Here is a 22,858-nt window from a genome sequence, read left to right as displayed (position 1 = left end):
AAAAAAATCTCCAACACCAGAAAGCAAGCAAGCAAACAAAACACTAATTGGCTGAATGACCATAAAACTGACTAAAATCGATCTTTGCACTGCAGTCAAGCTTTTACCAACGTAGTGCTTACCACTCTTCTTCAACTGCTTGTTTTCACAGCTCACCTCCAAACAGTTTAACACGGTTAAGTGAAGTTAAAGCAGTAGGTGTAGATTTCAGACACCGGACACCATGTTATAAACCCCCATTCGACTGCTCCCTTCAGCTGAACATCTTTTTTATTCTTTTGTGTTCATGAGAACGAGAAATTAGCAAAAGGCTTGTTTAGAAAAAAAACAAAACAAATTACTATAACATGTATTCAGCTGTTGTAATGCTTCTATCTCTAGGGTATGTGACTGGGCTTAAACACAATCCTAGCCTCTGGGGAGCATTGCGTCAGGAATTGCATCTGGTTTAAAAATTCAAATATACAGAACCATCTACTGCAACAGACAGCAGTCCACTTTTTTGAGAAACAAAAGAGCAACCCCCAAAATTTTTATGCATTTGTCGCCGTCATAACATGAAATCAAAGAAGATAGAAAAAAATGCTATAACATTGCAGTCAGCAGTTAAACAGACTCTCCTCTGCTGTGCACTCAAATGAAAAAAGAGGACAATATTTTCAAAAAGAGAATATTGTGCATTTCCACTCCTCAACTCCTCAATAGCACAGCTGAAATGTGCTTGAGTCCTAAAAATCATCAGAAACACAGCTGAATAAAAACCTTGAACATGTAAAATCCTGTGGTTTATATATTAATTCATTAAAAGGTGACTCAATGTGCATTTAAGCAGATTACTTCCTCAAGCCAAGGACACAGAAGTACCACGATATCACACAATTGTCATATCTCTCAATCTGAAACAGGAAAGAGGACCACAGACTGTTGATAGACGGAAGCAGGATCAACAGGGCAATATACTCTCTACTGACAATGAGCCAAATGTTGCAAAACTGATTGGACAGCGCAAATAGATATTGACCCAAAGCAGCCCAAGAGATGGTCAAGTGTGGGATGTGATATTCTTCAATGGTCAAGTCGGTCACCTGATCTCAATCCAACAGGTGATTTTGAGTTATTAAATACTAAAGTTAGATCTGCACCCGCACTGAAGCAGTAATTCAAGGTGGCTGCAGTAAAGTGAAGAAGTCTCAAGTGAATATTTGGTTATGATTTAAAAGAAATTAACATCTGCAAAATTATGTTAGGTTGTGGGGACTATGTATAAAAATAGCTGTACTTCCTAAACAGTTGATCCAATTTTTCTTATCAATCACACCTTTATTGTTTGGTTTATAATCCACATTACTGACCTCAGGATACATACAAACTAACCAAACAAGTTTTTGTAGTTTAGTTCATTTTATAGAGCAACGTAAGGAAATAACTCACTGGAACTCTTTAAAATGAAACAAAACCTTTGAAATTTTAACATAGTTTCAAAAATTCTCTAATCACAGATTTTATAGTTTGCATGAAACCTCAGCATATCACGTAGGACTTTTCCTCATACAGTTATGACTCACCTGAGGTCTTTTTTCCCAGAATTGTTCTTTATGATTCTTGGAAGCAGGATAAAGGACATAAGGTTACACAGGGGTGAAACAAACAGACATGTGAAGTGAAATGCTGCCATCTAATGGTTAAAGCAAATAGAACACAAAGCAGTTCTATACACAGCCATTTTAGCTCACGCTTTTACTAAAACATCCATGAGTATATGATGCTGTTCATATATTTAGAGGAGCTTGAATATTTAAGGACACGGGGTATGTTAGGACTTCTTATATTCATCATTTAACGTCATGGGGTCACATATATACAGGTAAAACAAATGGACGCAATTTTAATCTTGATGATCACAAACTGTGTTTTATAAGCCTACTTCTTATTTGCTATTTTCTAGCAAACACTATGGAAAAAAAAAAGAAAGAGCCAGCAGTCATTCCTGTCCCATAAAGCGGTGGAGAAATCAGCTATGATCTTAAACAAGATAGATACACAGCTGGAATGGCCCCTGCTTTTGCCTTCAGAACTGCCTAAATTTTTCATGGCATAGATTCAACAAGGTGCTGGAAACATTCCTGAGAGATGTACAGCTATGAACATCCTATTCCACCACATCTCAAAAGTGCGCAATTGGTGGCTGTGGAGACCATTTGAGTACAGTGAAATCACTGTCATGCTCAAGAAGCAGTTTGAGATGACATACTCGAAGCAGCCATCAGAAGATTGGTGCGCTGTGGTCATAACAGTGCACAGGTAGGCTGTGGAGTTCAAATGATGCTCAAGCTGTAGTAAGGGGCCCAAAGAGAGGAAAGAAAATATCACCCACGCCATTACCCCCCCATTGCCCCCACAATGGATCCATGCTTTTATGTTGTTTATGTCAAATTCTGACCCTACAATTACAGTGTCCCAACAGAAATGCAGACTCAACGCAACGTTTTTAAAAATCTCCTATTGTCCAGTTTTGCATTGCAGACTCAGTTTCCTGCTCTAAGCTGACCGGAGTAGTCTTCTGCTGCAATAACCAATCTGCTTCTTCACAGATGGTCTTCTGAATAGCTTGGCTGTAATGAATGGTTGTGGTGGGCGTGGTCTGCGGTGCCGTGCGGACGCACCTGCATGGCAGCCGCAAACACGCCCGCCTGTTAAAACACGGGGACCTCTGTCACCTCGCGCAACTCCTCTGTAAATGCCGCCGCTCCCGGCTGGAGCAGCCACTCGCGCGGCTCCTCTTCCTCCGGCTGGCGCAGACCTTCGCGCGCCTCGCCTGCCGCCTCAAATTGGAGCGGCTCCTCCACCACAACACCTGTTAGAGCAGCCCTTCACCCGGCTGTTCCTCCTCCTCCGGCAGGCGCGGACCCCCCGCGCCCCTCGTCCATCACCTCCGGCTGCCGAGGTTACCGAGGTTACTGTTACCTACTTTTCAGCTTGAAGCAGTGTTGCCATTCTCCTCTGACCTCTAGCAACAACAAGACATTTTCACCCAGAGAACTGATAGTTTCTGACCATTCTCTATAAACCATAAAGATGGTTGTGTTAGACAATCTCAGTAGATCAGCAATTTCTGAAATGCTCAGACCAATCCATACCATGTTCAAAATCACTGAAATCACCCTTTTGTCCCTTCTGATGATCGGCTTTAACTTCTGCAGTTCATCTTGACCACATCTTAATGCCTAAATTTACATAGTATTTTAAACTTTAGCCAACTATCTAAATTTGGCAGTATTTCGACAGCAGCTGTAAAAGGCTTTACTCGTACCTTTAGAAAATGTTTTTCATTGCCCTCTTACATCTCGGGCATTGGACAACACTTGAGAAGAATGAAGCAGGAACACAGACACTGTGTCTCACTGACATAACTCAACATCTTTGAATATTACTTACTGATATGATTTATATTTAGTTTCTTTCCTCTAAGCAAACTTTTACTAAAATGTTAAATGTTCATTTTCGTTAGAATTACTTTTTATGACATCTTTTGCTTCATATTTAGAAGTGATGCTAAATAGTAAAGCATGATTTTCATATGCATTCCCATAATGTACATGCAATTCTTTCAAATTTTTCTATCATTTCTCTGCATCCGTTTGATGCTGTGCTGTTGACAGGAAAATCAACGACAGACCATGTGAATTGCGTGCAGTCAGGAGAACATTGGCACTCACTGGGAAAACATAATTAAACGCGGTGCAAGGTTGTGATTTTCCCACGTTTGTTCAAATTTAGCATGTAGATTCCTATAATAGAAACCTACACATGCTGAGGGTAATTGGTTCCTCCCGATACCCTGAGAACTATATTTGGTTTAATGCCTTAATCCTTATTTGTTACATTAAGAAATATAAAGCTCCATTCAGTCTGAGCACAGACTGCTTCACTCTGTGTGGGTTTACTCAGAATAATCTTATATAAATGCGCGAGTCATGCTTCCATGAGATTTAAGATGCTCCCATTAAGCAAAAGAAGGATCAGAGGAAGAAAGCGGGCTGTCTGACCCTGACTGAGGTCACATCTCAAAGGGGAACTTGTTGTGACAGACCAGAGTGCACAATAATCTCCTCGATCAGATGCTGCTCAACTTTGGCTCCAGAATATAACTTGTAGTCTAATTATCAAAGTCTGCGAGGCATTAATTTACCACAGTTATCTCTGACAGATTGTAATATGTAACTGACTGCTGGGTCGTGAACGAGAGACGTAATTGCAGCTATTCATCCGTCTGATATGTTTTGGTTAAATAATCTTAGGTCTTTGAAAAGACAGATTGCTTCTTAGTAGATCAGACAGATGTTAGTTTGTTAATTCCCCATCAGAAAAAAAATATGGATATATGTATGTGTGTACATGATATGTATATTTATTTCTCTTGTTTGCTCTGTCCTTTGGATTTATACTGACAGATTTGACAGCAGGGATGCTGAGCCAAAGAGGAGGGAAAAAAACAGACATTTTTTTCTTAATATATATCAGGCTGCAGAAACTACAGACATGCCAAAGAGCTGCAAATAACTGACAGACTTTGTTTTGATTTGGTTGTGCTTATCGTCTGAGACACTTGGAGAGTCCAATGCTGAGCAAGGAAGAGACACACAAGAAGACTGGCAGCTGCTGTCTTGAGCTTTCAGATCTTAAACATCATAATGTTTTACTTCAGTAACCTCCATGAAAACTCCTTGAATTTGAATGTAGATTATGGCCGTTGGAAACCACAAACAAGATTGTCAATTGGATAAGGGGGCAATTTTGAAGAAAATTGAAGAAAAGTGAAATCTGAGTTGTTCTAGCAAATAATTTTGCCTTCTGACCGCCACTTCTCCACTTCTGACCTCAGAGGTCAAGCTGGAGATTTGGGGCACATTCTGTAACAGTCTGGCAACCTATGCTGTGTTCAGTATAAACAACTGGTCTCCACATATACACACAAAGAAGGAAGAAGGCACAACAATGCTTTAATTTAACTTGTAAGGCTGGAAAGGTGCAATGCCAAGAGGCAGCTCTACAATCCATACCAGTACAGTGTTTTGTCTTCGGGACGCACCTTTGACCACTAATAACTTTTACAGAAAAATACACATTTGTCAGCACAGTATTCTCATGGGTGATACACATACAGGCGGACTGCACTGACCGTGTCAGAACATCACTAATACAGAACGGCAAAGCACTCTAAGAAATATAATTTGCACTCAAGAAGTTCAAAGTGACTGTGAGGGCCTCGAGAGCAAATGCATCAACATCTGAAGAGCTTCAAATCAAGATAAGTAAGTGTCCATGCTCCATTTCGTGACATAACAAACTAATATGCTTCTCCTTTTTTTTTCTATTAAAACTCACATGAAAGCTGGAATAGCTGCTAAGAGCGCGTTAGCTGTATAACATTTCATATTTGGCATTAATAGGACGCTGGAAAGGAATATTGTTTCGCAGCACACTATTCTTCAAACACTCTCTACTTAGTCGTAAAGCCATCTGGTTGCTGGCCTTTTTCAACTGGTCACCATGAAGGAGCTGCCTCTATTCCACCAGCTAGCGTAAGGGTGATCAGTGAAGAGCGATTACAGCGTTGGATTATTTTCCTTCTGGCCCACCAGAATGCCTTTTCTACTTGTGGAGTAAAATGAGAAGATATTTGCTCCTTCTGAATGACAGCTGCAATGGCTGCCAGCAACCAAATACTGGCCTAACTGAATAACGCCTTCTGTTGATTGTTATACTAAAGTAATTTAGGCCTTACCTAAAAGTGAAAGTGTTTCAATGCAGGGGCAATTCTAGGTTAATTCACATTAATGGAATAAGCTGTTTCCAAATGTCATCCACCCTTTTCACATTTGCAAACCTCAATTCAGTGGGATAAACATTACTATGTTACCTTCAAAAGCAACCAAATTAGTTACATTTACAAGAGTCTAACATGTAATTTGAACAAAAGGATTTTATGTTTCTACGGTAGTTAAATCACGTATGATCTGCATGAAATTCAACAACCTAAAACTAGTTAAATTTATTCTTGTTGAACTGAAGATGATCTTAAACAATGACATCTAAGGTAAAGTTTAAGGCCACAGATCGCAAGGACTGGAAGTGCATCGTTGACCAAGCTGGAATCCCTACGGAACCCACAGTGCATATTGGCTTCGTGGACAGCCTACCTTGCTGGCCGCTAGCTAGGGACAAAAAAAAAGAGATTCTTGATATGATGACATGATATACTCTGATTTGTAGCCTGGACTCGTAATATTACAAAGTCATGGACAGGAAAATATCGGGGGTTATGTCAGGCAGAAAAGCATACATACACCATGTGTATGCTATTGCTATTTATTGTGGTTTAACCTGTCAAAGACAACAACATAAAGAAAATTCTGTATCAAATTCACAGCTTTCCAACTTCTTTTAAAGTATGGAGTGGCAGCTTGGTGGCATGGTGGTTAGCACTGTTATATCAGTGCAAGAAAGTTCTGAGTTCAAATCCACCAACTGGCCAGGGCCTTTCTGTGTGGAGTCTGCATGTTCTCCTTGTTGTGTCTCTCTGGGTACGTGCAGTTACCCCCCAGGACAAGCAGAAAAGGATAGACAAGAGTGATGGCATTTCTTAAATCCAATAAATTGGAGGGGGAAAAAAGATGCGCATGACAAGCTTTATGTTAACCAGACTCTGATTTGTTGAACACTCCAAAAATAATTCTTTAAATGAACTTAAAATACTCATGGAAAAGATTTCCATGTTAATAAATGCCTTTCTAGTAGCATTATGTACTTTCTTTGGACTAACATAATTTGCATGTATTGGATCAACTCAATTGAATTAAGCTGAACTCAACTAAAGTAAATATGTTGATTCATCATTAATTAATTAAGTTGGTCACACTCAAGTACATTAAGTTGGAATAACAGAACTGTATAATGCTAAAATAAACCAATTTAATCACATGGAAATCCTTTCCATTATTTTTTAATGTTCACTCAAATAGTTCTTTTTTGAGTGTAATTCAGCGTGAATGATCAGAGATTTCAATCTAATCCACCCGTTTTAGCGTGGAGCCTTTAGTTATTAAACACAAGGCAAAGGCTAAGTCTTTAAGGAAGTTAAAGAAACATTTTTGGCAAAGCAGATAAGTCCAACAAATCATCAAGCTTAAAGTGGCATTATTCAGTACAGACACTGGAAAATCACACTGCCACTCCTTAGACATGTGCACAAAGTTTTTCAATTCATACAGTACAAACCCTCCCTTTATTAAGCAGACACAGCACAGAGCATCATGTACCCCGATTTCACGAGTGGAGAATACATTTATAAGTCCATGTCAATGTAATGGCATCCATCCTGTTCAAGCCATGTTTAGAGTGACATGAATCCTGTAAAAACCTGTCATTCATATCAATAGGCTATGTTTACAATGTCCACTGGGTTTTTTTAAGTGTGCTACTGGAAAGCACACTGAGCATCACTGAAATACATGAAAAAAAAAACTACTTTGTGAAAAATAACTTTTGTTTTTCCAGTTAACTTCACTATTTGGTCCCTCGTTCTTCCTGTTCTTGTGCAACCTGTCCTCTCCCCCCTCTATCTCCACCCTCCTCATTCAACTAGAAACTAGAAAATGACAAAAATATAATCTTTATTTTCTTTTATTTTTTTTTGCCCGTCCCGTTTGGCTCTTTTGCCATCAGAATTGTTGTCTAAAGGCAAAGAAAGATGCCCAACGGATTTACTTTACCAAATTGACCATCCCAGCCTTGCCGTAATGGTCCATTTAGATTCACCTTTTATTGTTTATTTTATTTTCACTTCTGAATACGGGACAGACTTGACTGGGGGAAAGAAGGGGAGAAAGAAAGAGGGAAAGAGAAACAGCTGAGAAGAGGGACGGGGGAGAAGGGCAAAAACAAAAACCAACAGAACGGGCAGAAAAGAAAAAAAAATGCATATATCATCACCTGGATCACCTGTTGAGAAAGAAAAAAGAAAACAAGCAGAAGAGAACAAGAGTAATAGAATAAACAACATCACAATGATATATGGGAATATGACAGTAAATACTAAATATTAAACATTATTGTGCAGCACATAAGATCAACAGAACACAGTGTGCTTTGAGGTAGGAGCCAAAAAGGGTGTAGTTTGTGGGTGTGATCACCCGTGTGTACACCTGTGAGCATGATGTTTTTTTTAAAAGGTTCCTTCATGTAATGATCTGCTAGAGGGTGTGGGGGGGCCACAGCCCCGTCCTCCAGGGCATGAAGCAGGTATGGAGGAGATCAAAACTCCAGACATCCAGAGGCCCCCAGAACACAAGAGACCAAGGAAGACCAACAGAGGGGCAGCCGCGCCACTGTCCCAGTAAAGAGCTGAGGAGAGTCCCAGATGAGGGCTCACTCAGCAGCCGCGGAGCAGAAGCCAGGGGGAGTTGCAGTGACGCGCCCGTGAGCTCCGCCGGCAGCCAGCTGCGCCTGAGTGACCGAGCCCCAGGCCGAGAGGCCGGGGGCACCCCACCTCCGAAGTGGCACCGAGCGAGCCCCAGGCTCCAGGCCCCGATAAGCGGCCGCCAAGGAGTGAGCCGGTGTGTACCTGGACGCCCATCCCCGGACACAAAGAACCACCAACGCACCAATGTCTGAGGGAGTCCGCCACCGGCAGGGGAAGTGGTGGTGGGGGGAGATAGGCCTCCAATACCTTGGAGGGCCTGAGATGTCCCCAGAGAGGTGGCGTCTGATACCCAACCTGACATATAGACACAGACATACAGGCACACACAGATACAAACATCCATTCCCACCCTCATGCTCTCATATGCACTTACTCCACACTCAACCAACGTGGAGACAGACATAAAGAGACGCTGTACACACAATCACACTCCCCAAGCGTACTCTACAAACCGGGTCTAGGTACCCTTGCCCCTGGAGGGGGGAACTGCACCCAGACCCAGGTGGTGTTACCCTTTTCCCTGCGGTGGGGAGAGGCAGACCGCCCCGACTCCGCAGCAGCAGGGAGGCCCCACACTCCAGACCGCAGTCGGACGGCCAACTCCTCCTCCTAGCCCCCCCGCTCCAGCAGGCCGCAGAGAATGGGGGTGAGAGAAGACTCCAAACCTCCCTCCACCCGCTCATTGTAGTGTTGATGCATGTGTGTTCTAAGGTGCATTTAAAACCCAGGAGGGCATGGAGCTACCTGCCAGAGAGCAGCAGGTAAGCGCATAGTCCCTCCTGCTAGCCCTCAATGTCTACGTGTATTTAAAATTGAGAGGTGGGCAACGACGCCAGGGGTGAGGTGTACACCTCAAAAAAAATAAATAATATCGATACGAATATCGTTGCACCCCTAAATAAATAAATAAATATATATATATATATATATATATATATATATATATATATATATATATATATATATATATATATATATATATATATATATATAATCTTACAATAATTATTATAAGAGCAAGTGGGGCGTCCACAATTGACAACAGGACAGCACACTGTTTAGTTATGTGAAATCATCATCGATGGATGTGTGGAAAACAGAAACTACAGCTTCATCATTTTTCGTAAATTTACATGTTACAGTGAATAAAATACATAAATGGATCTGTTTCAGTTTATAGCAATATTCAGACTGAATACAGGCTGCTGTTGGACATGGACAGGTAACATCATTTTGACTTGCTATCACCAGGATCTGGAGCTGTATTGTAAACAAACACTGAAGCTCAATTTGATCAAAATAGGAATAGAAATGTTTTAACAGACTGAAATAATAACACATTAGCTCCTTGGCTGGCAACTCATGAGATACAAGCAGACCAGTGGATCAGAAGGTTACAATTAGCTAATAACCTTTAGTGATATACGGTAAGTAGCTAAAGATTATTAGCTAACTAGCTAGTTAGCTAGCTAACGTAACTAATGTCCCCACATTATCAAAACAGTTTACACTTTTGCTGTATTTCAGTTAAAGTGTGTTTTAAATCTACATCACTGATGTGTGTCATGAAATTACCTCTTCATCTTCTTTCTCCTGCAGCAACCATTAATGGCAAGCCATGCTTTTGTGTGAGTGCACTGCAACATCATGACATCAACAACACAGGACACAAAACCTGTTTTCATTCTATCCTGTATTGTCCTCAATAGACAAGTTCGGAAAATATAAGATTTGAAAATAATTCCAGAAAATGATGCTAAACTATGTTATTATTAGTATAATTAATTTGAGCCAGGACACTTACTTATACTCTTAAGAGAAGAAGAGCAATTAGCAGGTGGGTTTGATAAGATCTTGCAGTACTGTCAGTTGATTCTGGGTAAGCTAAGTAAGCTTTGATAAAGTAAGGTGGCATATAAAAATCAGCACATGCCTGTTGATACTACACGATTCCAATAACAATCACCCTTTTATGCAGTGATTGCTGCTAATATTTAGCTAGCAGTACACTATAGATGGAAAGTGATTTTCTGTGTGCAGTTTACGGGCTCTCAGGTGTTAATTCAGGTTTGACACAGGTCATTAATTTGCACTGTAAATACAGCATCTTATTAGGAACTAACCAAAACTGTTCTCCTGTTATCATTGTGCTTAGCATACGTTACTCTGCCTGTTGTGATGTTCTCTTGCTACTGCTATTTTTTCTCCTTTTATTAATTGTATCCTAATTGATTTATGTAAATTATGAAATTATCTAAATGATATTGTTCTTTGCAGACTGGTTAACCTCTGCCCATCTTTTAGCTGTTACTTGAAATACCCATGCTGTCTTATAACTACTGTAGTCAACATATTCTGACCCAGTGCTGTCAACATTACTATTTAAAATTTATCATGAAGGTGCAGTTTATTTGACTAGGAAATGAGGGACGAAGTACAATCTCACATGCTCTTTAGAGAAACAAAGGGAAGAATAGGGGCAGGTCAGCTGATTCATCCTGAGCTGCCACCCTCTGTTATTTGTCTCCCGTAGCTCAACTCTGACCTACATTTAAAAAAAACAATGAGATACTTCCTTATTTCTAACATAATTGTAACTTGGCTCAAAAACATTTTTTACTTTATGTATTTTTTGACATTACATAGATCAGACTATGGAATAATACAAGCAATGTGACTGCAAGGACAAATAAAGGAAAGGAAAAATGTTAATGTCCTACAGCGCATTAAAGGGGAAACTCATTTTGTTACTAGCTAATGCCTTTAAGAAAGATTTAGAAGGAAGCTGAGACAAAAAGAAATCACACAGAAAAATCAGAGAACATTGCTTATAATCATACAAATATATGTTATTTTATTGAATATTATATCAGAATAAGACATCTCCTTTCATTTCATGTAGGAGTTATTGTAGAAATGTACACAGGTCTGATGGCAATCATGGAGAGAGGGTGAATTGAGGGCACGTGTCTGTCGATACTGAGAGGGAGTCATCCGTAAGGAGCCAAAGAACATTATGCATGCTTTGCAAAAACCACAAAATTAAGAAAAAAAACAACCCATGTCAGTAATTCTTATTGCAGACTGTCATTATAGCCTGCAAGTTGTGAGTGCAGTTAGCATGTTAGATTTGTTTCCCCTCCTTGAGTGCAGGCTGGTAGTTCTGGTTGCATATTGCTGGTCTTTACTCCTGCTTTGCTGCTTCTTGGCATATCCAGAAAAGCCAGAACGTCCCTGCTTCTGCTGCTTCTTTGGGCTCTTAGTGCAAGGAGTCCGTGTTTAAATCCCTGGTGACACTCGGGAGGTGCCTGAGGAGTCAGGCCTGCCCTCTGTTGATAATCGGTGCCAAGGCCAAGTGTTATTTATGGCTTCTTTATCTTTTTCATTTTTTAAAGTGTTTGTTTGTTTTTTGGAAGACAACGAGATCAGTTTGAGAGAGAGAAGTTAAGAGTCTGTAAGAACAAGAGTGGGAAACCGTCTGGAAGACTCGTGTGACCGTAAGTCTGATGCCACCAAGGTCATTGCTGAACACGTTTTGGCTTTAGAAACTGTTCTGCTGTTTTTATTTTATCTTTCTGACTCGGTCACACAGTGAGATTCTTTTTGGGGGAAGTTTCCCCATCGGTGTAAGTTCAACAGTGCTGAGCAAATACAACAAATAAAACCGAGCAAGTCCAACCAAATAGGAACAATTCTTCATAAAAACAACATCAACGAAAAACATGAAAAGGTATAACAACAGAAAGGCAGTAAAAAAAAAAGTACAACACTAACACAGTTAGCACAGTTTTAAGAAAATGAAAATATGTGTTAGTAGATCAGATATACAATATTTGTTAGTATTAACATATATGTAAACTCACAGCATCCTGCACATATAAACCATCCAGCTTCTGTTGTCTGGAAGCAGTCTGCTACCCTGTGTAGATTCCTCACATGCTCAGGCATTCCTGAAAGATGCCATTCACTCACTGAAACAGCAGAAATATCAGCATACTCCACAGGTTCAGCATATTTGGCTTTGTGCATTCTGCACATTAAACAAATCCTTATTCAGAAAGAACTATTAAAAAAACAATGTTGCAGCCAAGACTCAATTTCTGTTAGTGTCCTGTTTTGAATATTTAAAACGCTTGGAACAGCGAGCGTGGCACACATCCATTTTGTACTGCTGTAATTCCAGGACTGATTTATAATTTATTTAGGATGGTTTTTGAGGTATTTAGTTGGCACAACTGCCTTCAAAAATGAGATCCATCAGTTTGAACCCCACTTAGGTTATGCAAGAGGGAAAGGATTTTTAGAAAACTGTATTTTATAATGGTGTGCATATTGTGTTATCCAATTTATATTAAATCTCTTGTGTATGGACCACTGTCATGTACCATTAGTGATTGTTTGTGAGTTGTAATAGATAAAATAATTCATTGGGATAGCATTAATCAAATTCAGTGAGATGCTGCATTTTGACTATTTAAACTTACAGCATAGCAAGGCGGTGGCATCAAAACCACATTAGGAACCCACGACGAGCACATTATAACCACATTAGGGTATGATGCAAACAGCCAAATGTCATGATATATTGCCATCTTATTAAAATTCTGTGGAAGAAAAAAAAAAATTCTTGAAGTTATGCCTTCAGCACTGTGGCTTTCTGCCCCTGATTAAAAATTCTGCCTCTTAGCAACCAACTACATCCATTAGAGGGTGCTAGTTAAACATAATTTTTCCCTTTAATTTGACAAACTCCATGGCGCACATTTCTGTACTGTGAATGCAGGTTAAGTTGGTTCACGGTTTTGTGGATTTTTGAGGATCATTAGTGTTCATTAGAAAGCAATAAGAAAATCCTGCATGCAGGTAAAATAGATTTTGTAAAATGTAAAACTCAAAAAGGTGCATGGCTCAGATTGAATTTGTGTAGCGCATGGATAAATGCTATGCCTGAAAAGGCCGTTTTGTTTTTGCGCATGTCAAATGAAATGTTACCAGGGTTTGCTGCAAAGAATTCCCTGGATGTTGGTTAGTTATTGTACAGTGCAGTAAAACTGCTGCTTCTAAGGTTCAGTTTACCTTTGGTTTAACTGGTTTACTTTTCGCAGATGTGTGTCTCGAAGCAGACTACGGCTACTGCTGCTCACACTGTTCCAAAATGAGAGAAAACTATTTATTCATCATCCAGTGTAAAAGCCACCGGGGGTTGTCCATGTGGCTCCTTTGTTGAGTTTACAGGTTGAAATCAAACAACAGCCCTCTGAGTTCATCATGATCAAATGGATTTCCCTGTCTTTGGCAGACCTTGGGGAGATTTTTGCACCTATTGCAGGGTTGATGTTTTTTTCGTTTGCGTTTTATTGAGTCTATCGATCATTGTTTCAGTCTCATGCCCTTTCTTTTTTCTCGCCTCTCTGTCTTGTCTTACCATACTGTTAGTCATAGATACACACACTCACACACAGAGACCTTATAAAGACACTAAAGGTATGCACACCTACACAGGCAATGTGATGTTGAGAAGAAACTTAATGGGCTGTAGGTACTCGGTTAAGGGATCTGTGTGGGATAGGGATTACGACTTTAAACCTCTCATGTGTGGGCACGCAGACTATAACATTTTTTTTTTTTTAAAATTTTCCGTGTCACCACCTTACTGTTAGCTTTGCGAGACCTGTATTCATAAATGCATTCTCACTTGCAAAGCAGAACAATTCAGACTTTAAACTACAATAACAAAGATCCTCTTAACAGCTTTTCTACTTTTAGGACCACCATGTCTTTTTCCTATCCTATCTTTTCCATTCAAGAGCATGACTAGTTTCACTTAACAGCTGCATTGCTTAACTTCTCTACATTGCAGAACATTGCTTCATGGCCATAAAGCCATACTTTTCCATTTAGCCCCTCTGGTAAAGCATTCAACTTTGTTCTTCATTTCACGTCAGACCTGACATTCTCTGATCTAGGCTGTCTACTTGCAGTATCACCATCAGACAACTTACTGTGGCATTCGTCATTACTACAGAGGTGAGGACTGATTGGCTTTTGGGACTAAGGAATCTACGGAGGAATTTGGATCAAGCGACAAAGGGTGCTGAGGGTTATTTCTTAAAATCTTCTTTAAAAAATGAACTGGAGCTTCAGAAATATACATTTTTATACTCTTTTGTGTTTTCAAAGTTCCTATTAGTTGCAAGTCTGGTAAAAAAAAAAAAAAAAAGCTATTACATCTCATTCCTTTCCTGTCAGTCATTCACTGCGTTGGGCTTCAAGTACTTTCCTTTCATAGAGTGAACTTGTGATCAACTTCAGAATTCAAAATCGTGTGCTGCCTGCTGTGCAGACACATTTATATCATGCAGTAGTTAGTAATGCATGGTTAGAACCCATACAAGGCTGTACCAGACTCCTCCGAGAGGCAGAACATTGGGTTTCCAAAATAGATATTTGTAGGTCTGCAATGCAAGGACAAAATATCCAAATTTAAACTGAGTGAAGCTCCCTCTGGAAAAGCCCAGAAAAATGAAAGACTTGATAAAAAAATGAAAAGCCCTCCAACTAATTTCCTCCATAGACCCTCTGTCCTAAATAGCACACAGTGCCTCTTTGTCTCACATTCATTATCATACCCACATGCCGCGCGCAATCCTGCCAAAATTCTTGCTTACTTTACTGCACACATTCCTTATCAACATTCCTCAAGAATACACCTCCTAATCCGTCACTCTTCCTAAATAACCGCCACCGTGTGATGACTTCTTTACAATTCCGCACACAATTTCTGACTTACTTTTCACCCTCAATACGGCACATTCGTAAAGCCTCTATTTCACTTTCTGTAGCATGTCTGCACATTTGCACATTATGTGACCATTCAAATTAAACTCTATTGCCAATGCACAGAAATTCCTAGAATTATCGGGGAATTTTTAGCAGCCATCTAATAGGCATTTTTTTTCCCCGTTTGGCTTCCCCATCTCCCAACATTGCTCTTTCCTGTCATAGCGAGGGACTTAACGCTGTCTGTGTTTGTTGGTAGTATCCATGCACCATTCACTTTGACTGAACATTGTGGTGACATTTGTTTTTCCCCTCAGTGACTTACCAGAGCAGACAGCACCCAACAGCAGCCATTACTGAAATATCCCTGACATCTCCCATTTAGACACCTTGTATCAGGTCAGTTGCATACAATTCTAAAATTGCATGCAGTTCAGTCTCGATGCAATCAAAATACCGGTTAATTGAAACTAAAAAAAAAAGTTACATTTAATGAAGATTCCTTTGAGGACACTCATTCATTTAAAATATATACACATCACACAAAAGATGTGATGAGTGGTACAAAGTATCACCTATTCCACGACACAGACATGTCAAAGACATTGTGCTGTGTCTGAAGGACATAGTAGAGGTTACCCACAGTTTCTCTTTCTATCCTTCACATTCATCATTCACAGAGAATCTTACCTAACATTTATACTCTAAAAGACAGCGACATAAGGGGGTTAAAACACAATCACAGCAAGACGTTCACTCAGACAACTACATTTTTGAGGGCAATTCTTCCAAGGTGATTTGATAAAGCTAGTGAGTGGATAAGCTGCCAGACATCCTCAGAATAACAAGTGCTCCAACTCAGAGGCTCCTTCGGCTTTGATGTTGGGCTTCAAACCTGGCTTTACTCTGACAGCAGATGCCGAGCAAAGCGTACACTGGCGTGCTTTTTCAGGTGACTGATCCACCCTGGGTTTAAAATATGAGCCAGTTGTTTCATTTGTAGCCTTTAATGAGCGAGCGCCATAATTAGCGATCACCTGTTAGAGATTACTGCAGTAGAAAGAGGGTGTCATACACTGTCTCACTTACCTATGCTGCCCCTGTTTTTGTTTTTGCTGGTATAAATATTGCTCAAGCCTTTTGACCCTTTCCATTAGAGTCTGGAAAAACAAAAACAAAAATACATGAAAGTAAATTATATTTTATGGCTCATCTTCCCAAGAAGAGTAGCTGCTTCAGGTTATTAATTTATTTTACTGGGAACCACTGCTTACACCTACACCAACCAGTTCCTTGCTCCTGAACTTTATAGCATTTGTTGTGAAATTCAAATATTCCGCTTTCTTATCTCCAGCAGGACTGAAGCAACCATCCCCACCTCTCTGCTTATTCAATATAATGTTTTTAGCATCATCCGGTTATTATCACAGCTAGCAAAGAAAGCAAACAAAAGAGGAAAAGGATTCGTTTTTAGTTGCTGCTGACCTGACCCGACCCAAGCTTCCTGCAGATTTCTTTCGTCTCTAAGCCATATCATCTCACTTTGAGCTTTAGTTGACCTTAGTGATTAGCTGGTAGGCAGATGGTGGGTGGAAAGCTGGCTGAGCCACACTGTCACCAACTTTAGGGCTCAAGAGGGAGCCCATGGGTGAGGATTATCCTGCGGAGTCAGTGCTGGATGTGTGTGTGTGGTGACTATACAGTACAATAGAGCTGATGATGGGGAAGGCATATGAGAAAAGATGAAACTGTCAGCAGACAAAGAAGCTTGATCCTGACAGAGAAATAAATGGGGCTGCACGTAAGCAAATCACAACAGGTACAGAAAGAAGTGACACTGGGAGAAAGGGTGGGGTGGCGGTGGTAGGAGTTCTGGCTCAGACCCTGGGCTTTCCTTTTGTGGTTTCAGGTGAGGGGGGACTCCTCTCTTAGGTCTTCTTGGCTGCTGATGGACTGCTGACTCTTTATCCCTCAGCATCTTGGAGTGCACTTCTGGAATGAGGTGGCCGCTGAGGACCATTCCCCCAGCCACCCTCAGTGCATAGTGGGCAACTTTGTTTCAAGTGTCACTGCTACCCTTTGTCCCACCCTCATTCTCCTGTGCTATGAGGCCTCAGCCTTGGGAGCTTCTTTCTGTCCATTCTTTAGGGACGGCGAATCTGATGTCTTCACCGTCTTCCGAGGTGGGCTCACTGGCTCACTGACTAGCTCGTGTAGCGATGGCTCCTTATACATTGCAACTGTGTAACAAAGATAGGAGTTGTCAGTTAGCAATTTAAGTTAATGATTAATGACTGAGAAATAAACTATTTCAGTATAGTTTTTTTTTTTAATATACCCTCTATAACTTTAGGCAGGAAATGTGCCGCTCCCTTGGTCTTCTTTACCCGGTTGCCCTTCATGACCTGACCGTCACGGTTGATACCGATATACCAGGAGCGGCCAGACTGGGTCTGCCGATAGAGCATGGAGGAGTACGTAACGTAGTAGTTCTCAAACACGCTCTCTTTGAACCTGCACTCAGGAGTGAAGTGCTCCTGAAACGAGATATGGAATAGGAGAAGAATTGCATTCATATTGTCAAACTGAGCATAACAAGAAAAAGTAATCTGCAAATGTGATGAGAATATTTCTAAATTATCGCAAGTCTTTGAACTTGGACTACACTGCATGTCAGCCCAGACTAAAAAGGAAACAGAAAAAAAACAAAAAGAAAAATATGGGATGCATACTGTGAAACACATTAATGAGGTGGCTGTTTCCGGAGGGAAAGGAAGGATAGAATTAGATCTGAACTTGTGTTTCTTTGAGAGCGTGGATGTTCCGGTCTTTTAAGAACAGCAAGAAAAGGTGCAGACTATAATATAGATGTGAGAAAAAGCATTAACATCTCTGCTAAACATAACAACTACCCAAAGGGAAAATGCATAGATGGAAAAAGAAGATGAAAGACACCTAAACAATGACACCAACACACTGCAGTGTGAACACATACATTGCTGTGTGTACATATAAATGACATCAAAGTGCAGGAACTGCTTCAGAGACATCACAATATGCTGAGCCTGGGATGATTATAGGGGTGAGGATAATACTGGTAAAGTTTACCAGCGTTTGGAATCACTGTTTCTGCAATATGTATGCCATAATTGGTTATGACATGCATACCGCATTTAATTTGTGTTAAGCTTATAATTATGACATGCATAAGAAGTTGTTTTTAATGTGTTTCCTGGTTAAATAAAAGTTACATAGACACAGACGCCCATTGCAGAGCCAAACACCACAGTTTCCAAAAAGTAGACACCTATGTGGAAATTACCCAACTGCAGTTGGTTAAAATTATTATTCTTTTTTTTTATCAATGTACAGTGGCAGTTACTAGTTAAAAGATGTTACGAAGCCACAGTCCGCTACCCAAAATTTCAGCCCTGACAAATGGCTGCACCACCGCCTCTCTTTAAACCCTCTTTTTTGCTCTCTTTGTAATTAGACGTTGTAACATGATGTAAAGTAAATGGCTGAATTTAATTTTAAAAAATACAATAAAAATCAGTGAAGTCAAGTGTAACTATATTCTGTACTGGGACGTGAACGCCAGCATGGAAGAAGCTAACGCTACAGCTGCTAGCACTGCAGAGGCCAAACTAATCTGAAGTTCTGCACATTTCAGCGACACTTCTAGCAACGGTAACGTTATATTAGCTATTAGGTCTGGTTTTGGGGACAGGGATGGGGACACCCTATTGGGCCTGGGGACAGCTAGACTGGGACATAACGATAAACGTGTTTAACAGTTTCAGCTCTTAAAATGCAGACTGAATACTCATTTGACCAATATTTAATTTTGTATTTTTAAAGCATGCTCACCTTCAAATCTTTTCTCAGGATTTTGTATCTTTTTCGACAATTAGAAGACTAGTTGCCAATAACATCCTTAGTTAAAGGCCCGGTGGAAATAGTTTTTGTTTCTGTAGTTAAATTTAACCTGTTGTGACAACAATATAGCATTTTCTTTTTGACATATAGTGAGTGCCATTTCTTGAGCATAGAACATAATGGCTATAACACGCTACCTAGCAATTGCTAGCATTAGCTACAGCAGAAACAAGCAAAGAAACGGCACAGCCAAAATACCAAAGTTGAGCATTTAAACCAAGGGGTGGTTTCTCAGTGGCCCAAATTAATGAATTGACTTAAAACAAAACATTTTTTTGGGCAGAGTCAACGCTGAGGTGTGAGAAAGTTCACATCTATAGGACCTCTAAATCTTAGAAAAACAGGTTGAAAACAAACTAGATTTTAAGGGTCACAAACTAGTATTACATTTATATTTACGATACATGTTTAGGTTTTTTTTGTTGGTTTTTTCCAGACTCAAATTAAACAACAGAAAGATCTTTCACCCTCCAATCCCCTAAATGAGATTATTAATATAGGCCACTCTCATGTAATGCCAATTGTCCGTGACTGGCCAAATGTGTATAGACAACAGAAAATCAAATTAGAAGAACTTGGATCATGTCCAACAGTTAAACCATTCTTTGTAAGTGATCATGTCCCTGCAGCACTTTCCCTCTCTCTGTACTCAGTGTAAGGGCTACTGAACACTGCATAATGTTGGCTGGTGAGATTAACCAATTGTGACAGATATACATCACTCTTAGTCTCCATCAGGGTCTGGACAGAGTCTGTCCCCTGTCAGAGAGCAAAGCCAATCTTTTGGATTGATTAAGTGAGAGCAGCAGGCCAGAAATGGCTGAGTGGAGAATTTCTGAGACTCGGGACAAACAGTAGCATCAAACTTGGCGTAGACACGTTTTAATAAAGAAATATAAGAGACCTTCAGTTTCAAACTTATCACAGATCATCAACTTTCTGCTTTATAGGGGAGTTTTATCCTTTAGCAAGGTATTTCAGGACTGTGTGTCCTCCCTCCATTTATTTCTGACCCACTGCTCCACCAATGTTCATGTCCATTTCACTGCCACCTTCCTACCATATGAAAATAAGCTTCTACCCTTAACTCAACAAACACTTCTGCTACCACCACATTGCAGAGCTATTTTAAGATCCACTGACAGGTTTGATATCTTCTGCTGTGCTAACACAGAGGATGGGATCGATAGATGATCTGCTTCATTCATTATTAATCAGACCAGAGAGCAAGAGGGTGGGAAGTGCGGGAGACAGAAGGGGAAAGGTAGGGGAGACAGGAAAGAAAGCAGAAGATCACTCAGAGAGGACAGAGGGGTTGGTGGGTAATAAAGGAGATTAAGAACTGAGAGAAAGGGAGATCCCTATTATCCCCCAGGACCAAAAGGAGCGCACGCTGAGCTGACAAGGGCTTTAGTCGTCAGCACCCCACAATCTAACACTCACATTCCTCTGGAAACAGAACCCATTACTACAGCGCAATGCTCCTTAGTTCAACCTCTGAAATGACACCAGTGATAACCCCTCTCCCAAGTCATCCTATAATTACCCTTCATAATCACGCCCCTGAAATTAGTCTAATGATAGAACTCATGTTTTCTGTACTTCATTCAAGTAGTCTCAGAAGATCTAAAGAAAAACCATTCTGCGAGAGCAGGCAGGACAGTAAAAAAATGTCCTTATAATACAAGGATTTTTCATGATGACCTACCGCAGTGGCTTCTATTGCTCTCCCTAATGGATACAAATATGTTACTGTAATTATCGCCATCTCTCAAACTCACCTTGAGGTAACCTTTAGACCCTAGCAAAACAATAGTTTCCGCTCCCACTGACAGCATCACTCAAGCCACCAACGTCTGCAGATGAATTATTGCTAATGATGTGTGGAGCGTTGCACATTTTAAAGAGCAATGAGGGAATATTTCCATCTAAGTGGTGGGTACTTGGACTGAAAACGAAAAAAAAATCTCCTTCTTTAACCGTGACTTATTCGGAGACTTGGCTAGCTAGCTTCCCTCTTCATGTGTCGCAAGCCAAAAAATTAATGCGAATGAAAGCAGATGAGAAAGATAATATGTAGGGTCCGTGCGGAGAATTCCTAAGATGGGTAGAACCTTTTTATGATGCAGAGTATCATCCAGACCTTCCCCGCCCACACACACAACCTCCTTCCTCATTCCTTGTGTCTGATTACATCTGTTCTACCTGCTTCAGTAAGCTTTGCTCTCCACCACGACCATACTCTGGAAGTGCATCAAGCCACACTCACACACTCACAGGGCAGAGTTCCCTAATCTTACCCTGCAGATAATTAGGATATAGGGGACAAGAGTGAGGTTGTGACTAATTAGAGAGAGTAATTCCATGCATGATATGTAATATCTTGTTCACTTTAATTTCATCATGCATGTACAAGCATGAAATCAGAACTGATGCCCCTGAAAATATAGCTCTATTTCTGTAAACCAAAACATCATTTGCATTTATCATGTTAAAACATTTGCAGTTCCCCATTTAGACAGCAGGGGTCATAGTGTCATGCAGGCTTCCTGCATCTATTAACCGGCCCATCAACTCCTTGTGTAATCTATGGGAAACTGTGAAATGTGCCCAGCTCCAGTAATCCCACCACATTCCCATAGTTCTGCATCACTGCTGCAGCAACCCACTCACATGACAACATGAAATGTAAAGCTCATCCATGCAACATTCCCCTAGTACACACACATACATGCTCTCTGCGTTCAGGAAGCCTTCCACCTCCCCCTCCCCAGCAGGGCATGTTGCTGATGTTGTTTGTCAAGCCAGATGTGGATGCACTATGACACGACGAGTTACATAAGTCAGTAGACTACAGAAGCTTATTAAGAGGGATTCAGAGAGGATGAGAATACTGTCTAGCACCACACATGTATGATCTGTCCCTAATGCAGTCCGGGGAGAAATGAAGCTCACATGACAAGAATAGAGTGGATGATAATGTGCTGAGACTCGTGGCTCTGCAGTGCTGATTGATAGCTGGAAGTCCCTTGTCAATATAATGCTGCTGAGAGACATTCCCTTCTTCCACCATCGGCGACAGCGGTGACTGCTCCGCACTGCCCGCTGCCTTTATCAGAAAACCCTCTGCTTTAAATATTCTGGGACGCAGCACTGTGGTTAATAGCTATTCCATACAGTAGCAAATCGGATAATGTATCCTGACTATTTTGGTAGGAGAGCCACGGTACAGGCCGGCTCATGAATCCATCACAAAGAATAGGATTTTTGCCTTTCCTAAGTGCTCCTAATTGGCTGCCTTGGAAAAATGTCCTGCTTTATTGTTACATTTCTGCACTCTGCCTCTTTTCTTTGGCTCTGGCCAATTATTCTCCCTGCTGCTTTTTCTAATGTCCACATTTTCCCCTGTCCTGTGATAAAAGCGATGCTATCAAGCAGTGGTGCTGTCCTGCATCTCAATGTAATCCTTTCATGAAAAAGAATAAGAAGGACACAGGTTTTCATCAATACCTTCTCCACTTTTCTTCTCCCTTTCCTGTGTCTGTCTATGTTTTGTCTCTTTTGGTGCCGGTCTGTTCTAAACACACCCATCAATACTTTAGTATCTTTTAATTAATTAAAAGGCTTGGACACCACACTATTTAATTGCATATATAT

At 40.6% G+C, this 22,858-nt stretch overlaps 1 protein-coding gene across 1 annotated transcript in view; it reads right to left on the bottom strand.

Annotated features, from left to right (window-relative positions):
* Nucleotides 1-11,326: 11,326 nt before the first annotated feature.
* fgf11b (fibroblast growth factor 11b) overlaps nucleotides 11,327-22,858 on the bottom strand; it is a 37,928-nt gene continuing 26,396 nt past the window's right edge. The window contains exons 4-5 of the mRNA XM_005931916.2: nucleotides 17,601-17,799; nucleotides 11,327-17,502 (exon numbers count right to left, since the gene is read on the bottom strand). Coding sequence (XP_005931978.1) covers nucleotides 17,366-17,502; nucleotides 17,601-17,799 — 336 coding nt within the window. The 3' untranslated portion in view covers nucleotides 11,327-17,365. The remainder of the gene's footprint in view (nucleotides 17,503-17,600; nucleotides 17,800-22,858) is intronic.

The sequence above is a fragment of the Haplochromis burtoni genome, unplaced genomic scaffold (assembly GCF_018398535.1).
Source record: "Haplochromis burtoni strain Fernald_Lab_line unplaced genomic scaffold, NCSU_Asbu1 Contig_152, whole genome shotgun sequence".
Taxonomy (NCBI): domain Eukaryota; kingdom Metazoa; phylum Chordata; class Actinopteri; order Cichliformes; family Cichlidae; genus Haplochromis; species Haplochromis burtoni.
Note: the sequence above shows the minus strand (reverse complement) of the source record. Positions and strands in the feature narration are given on the sequence as shown.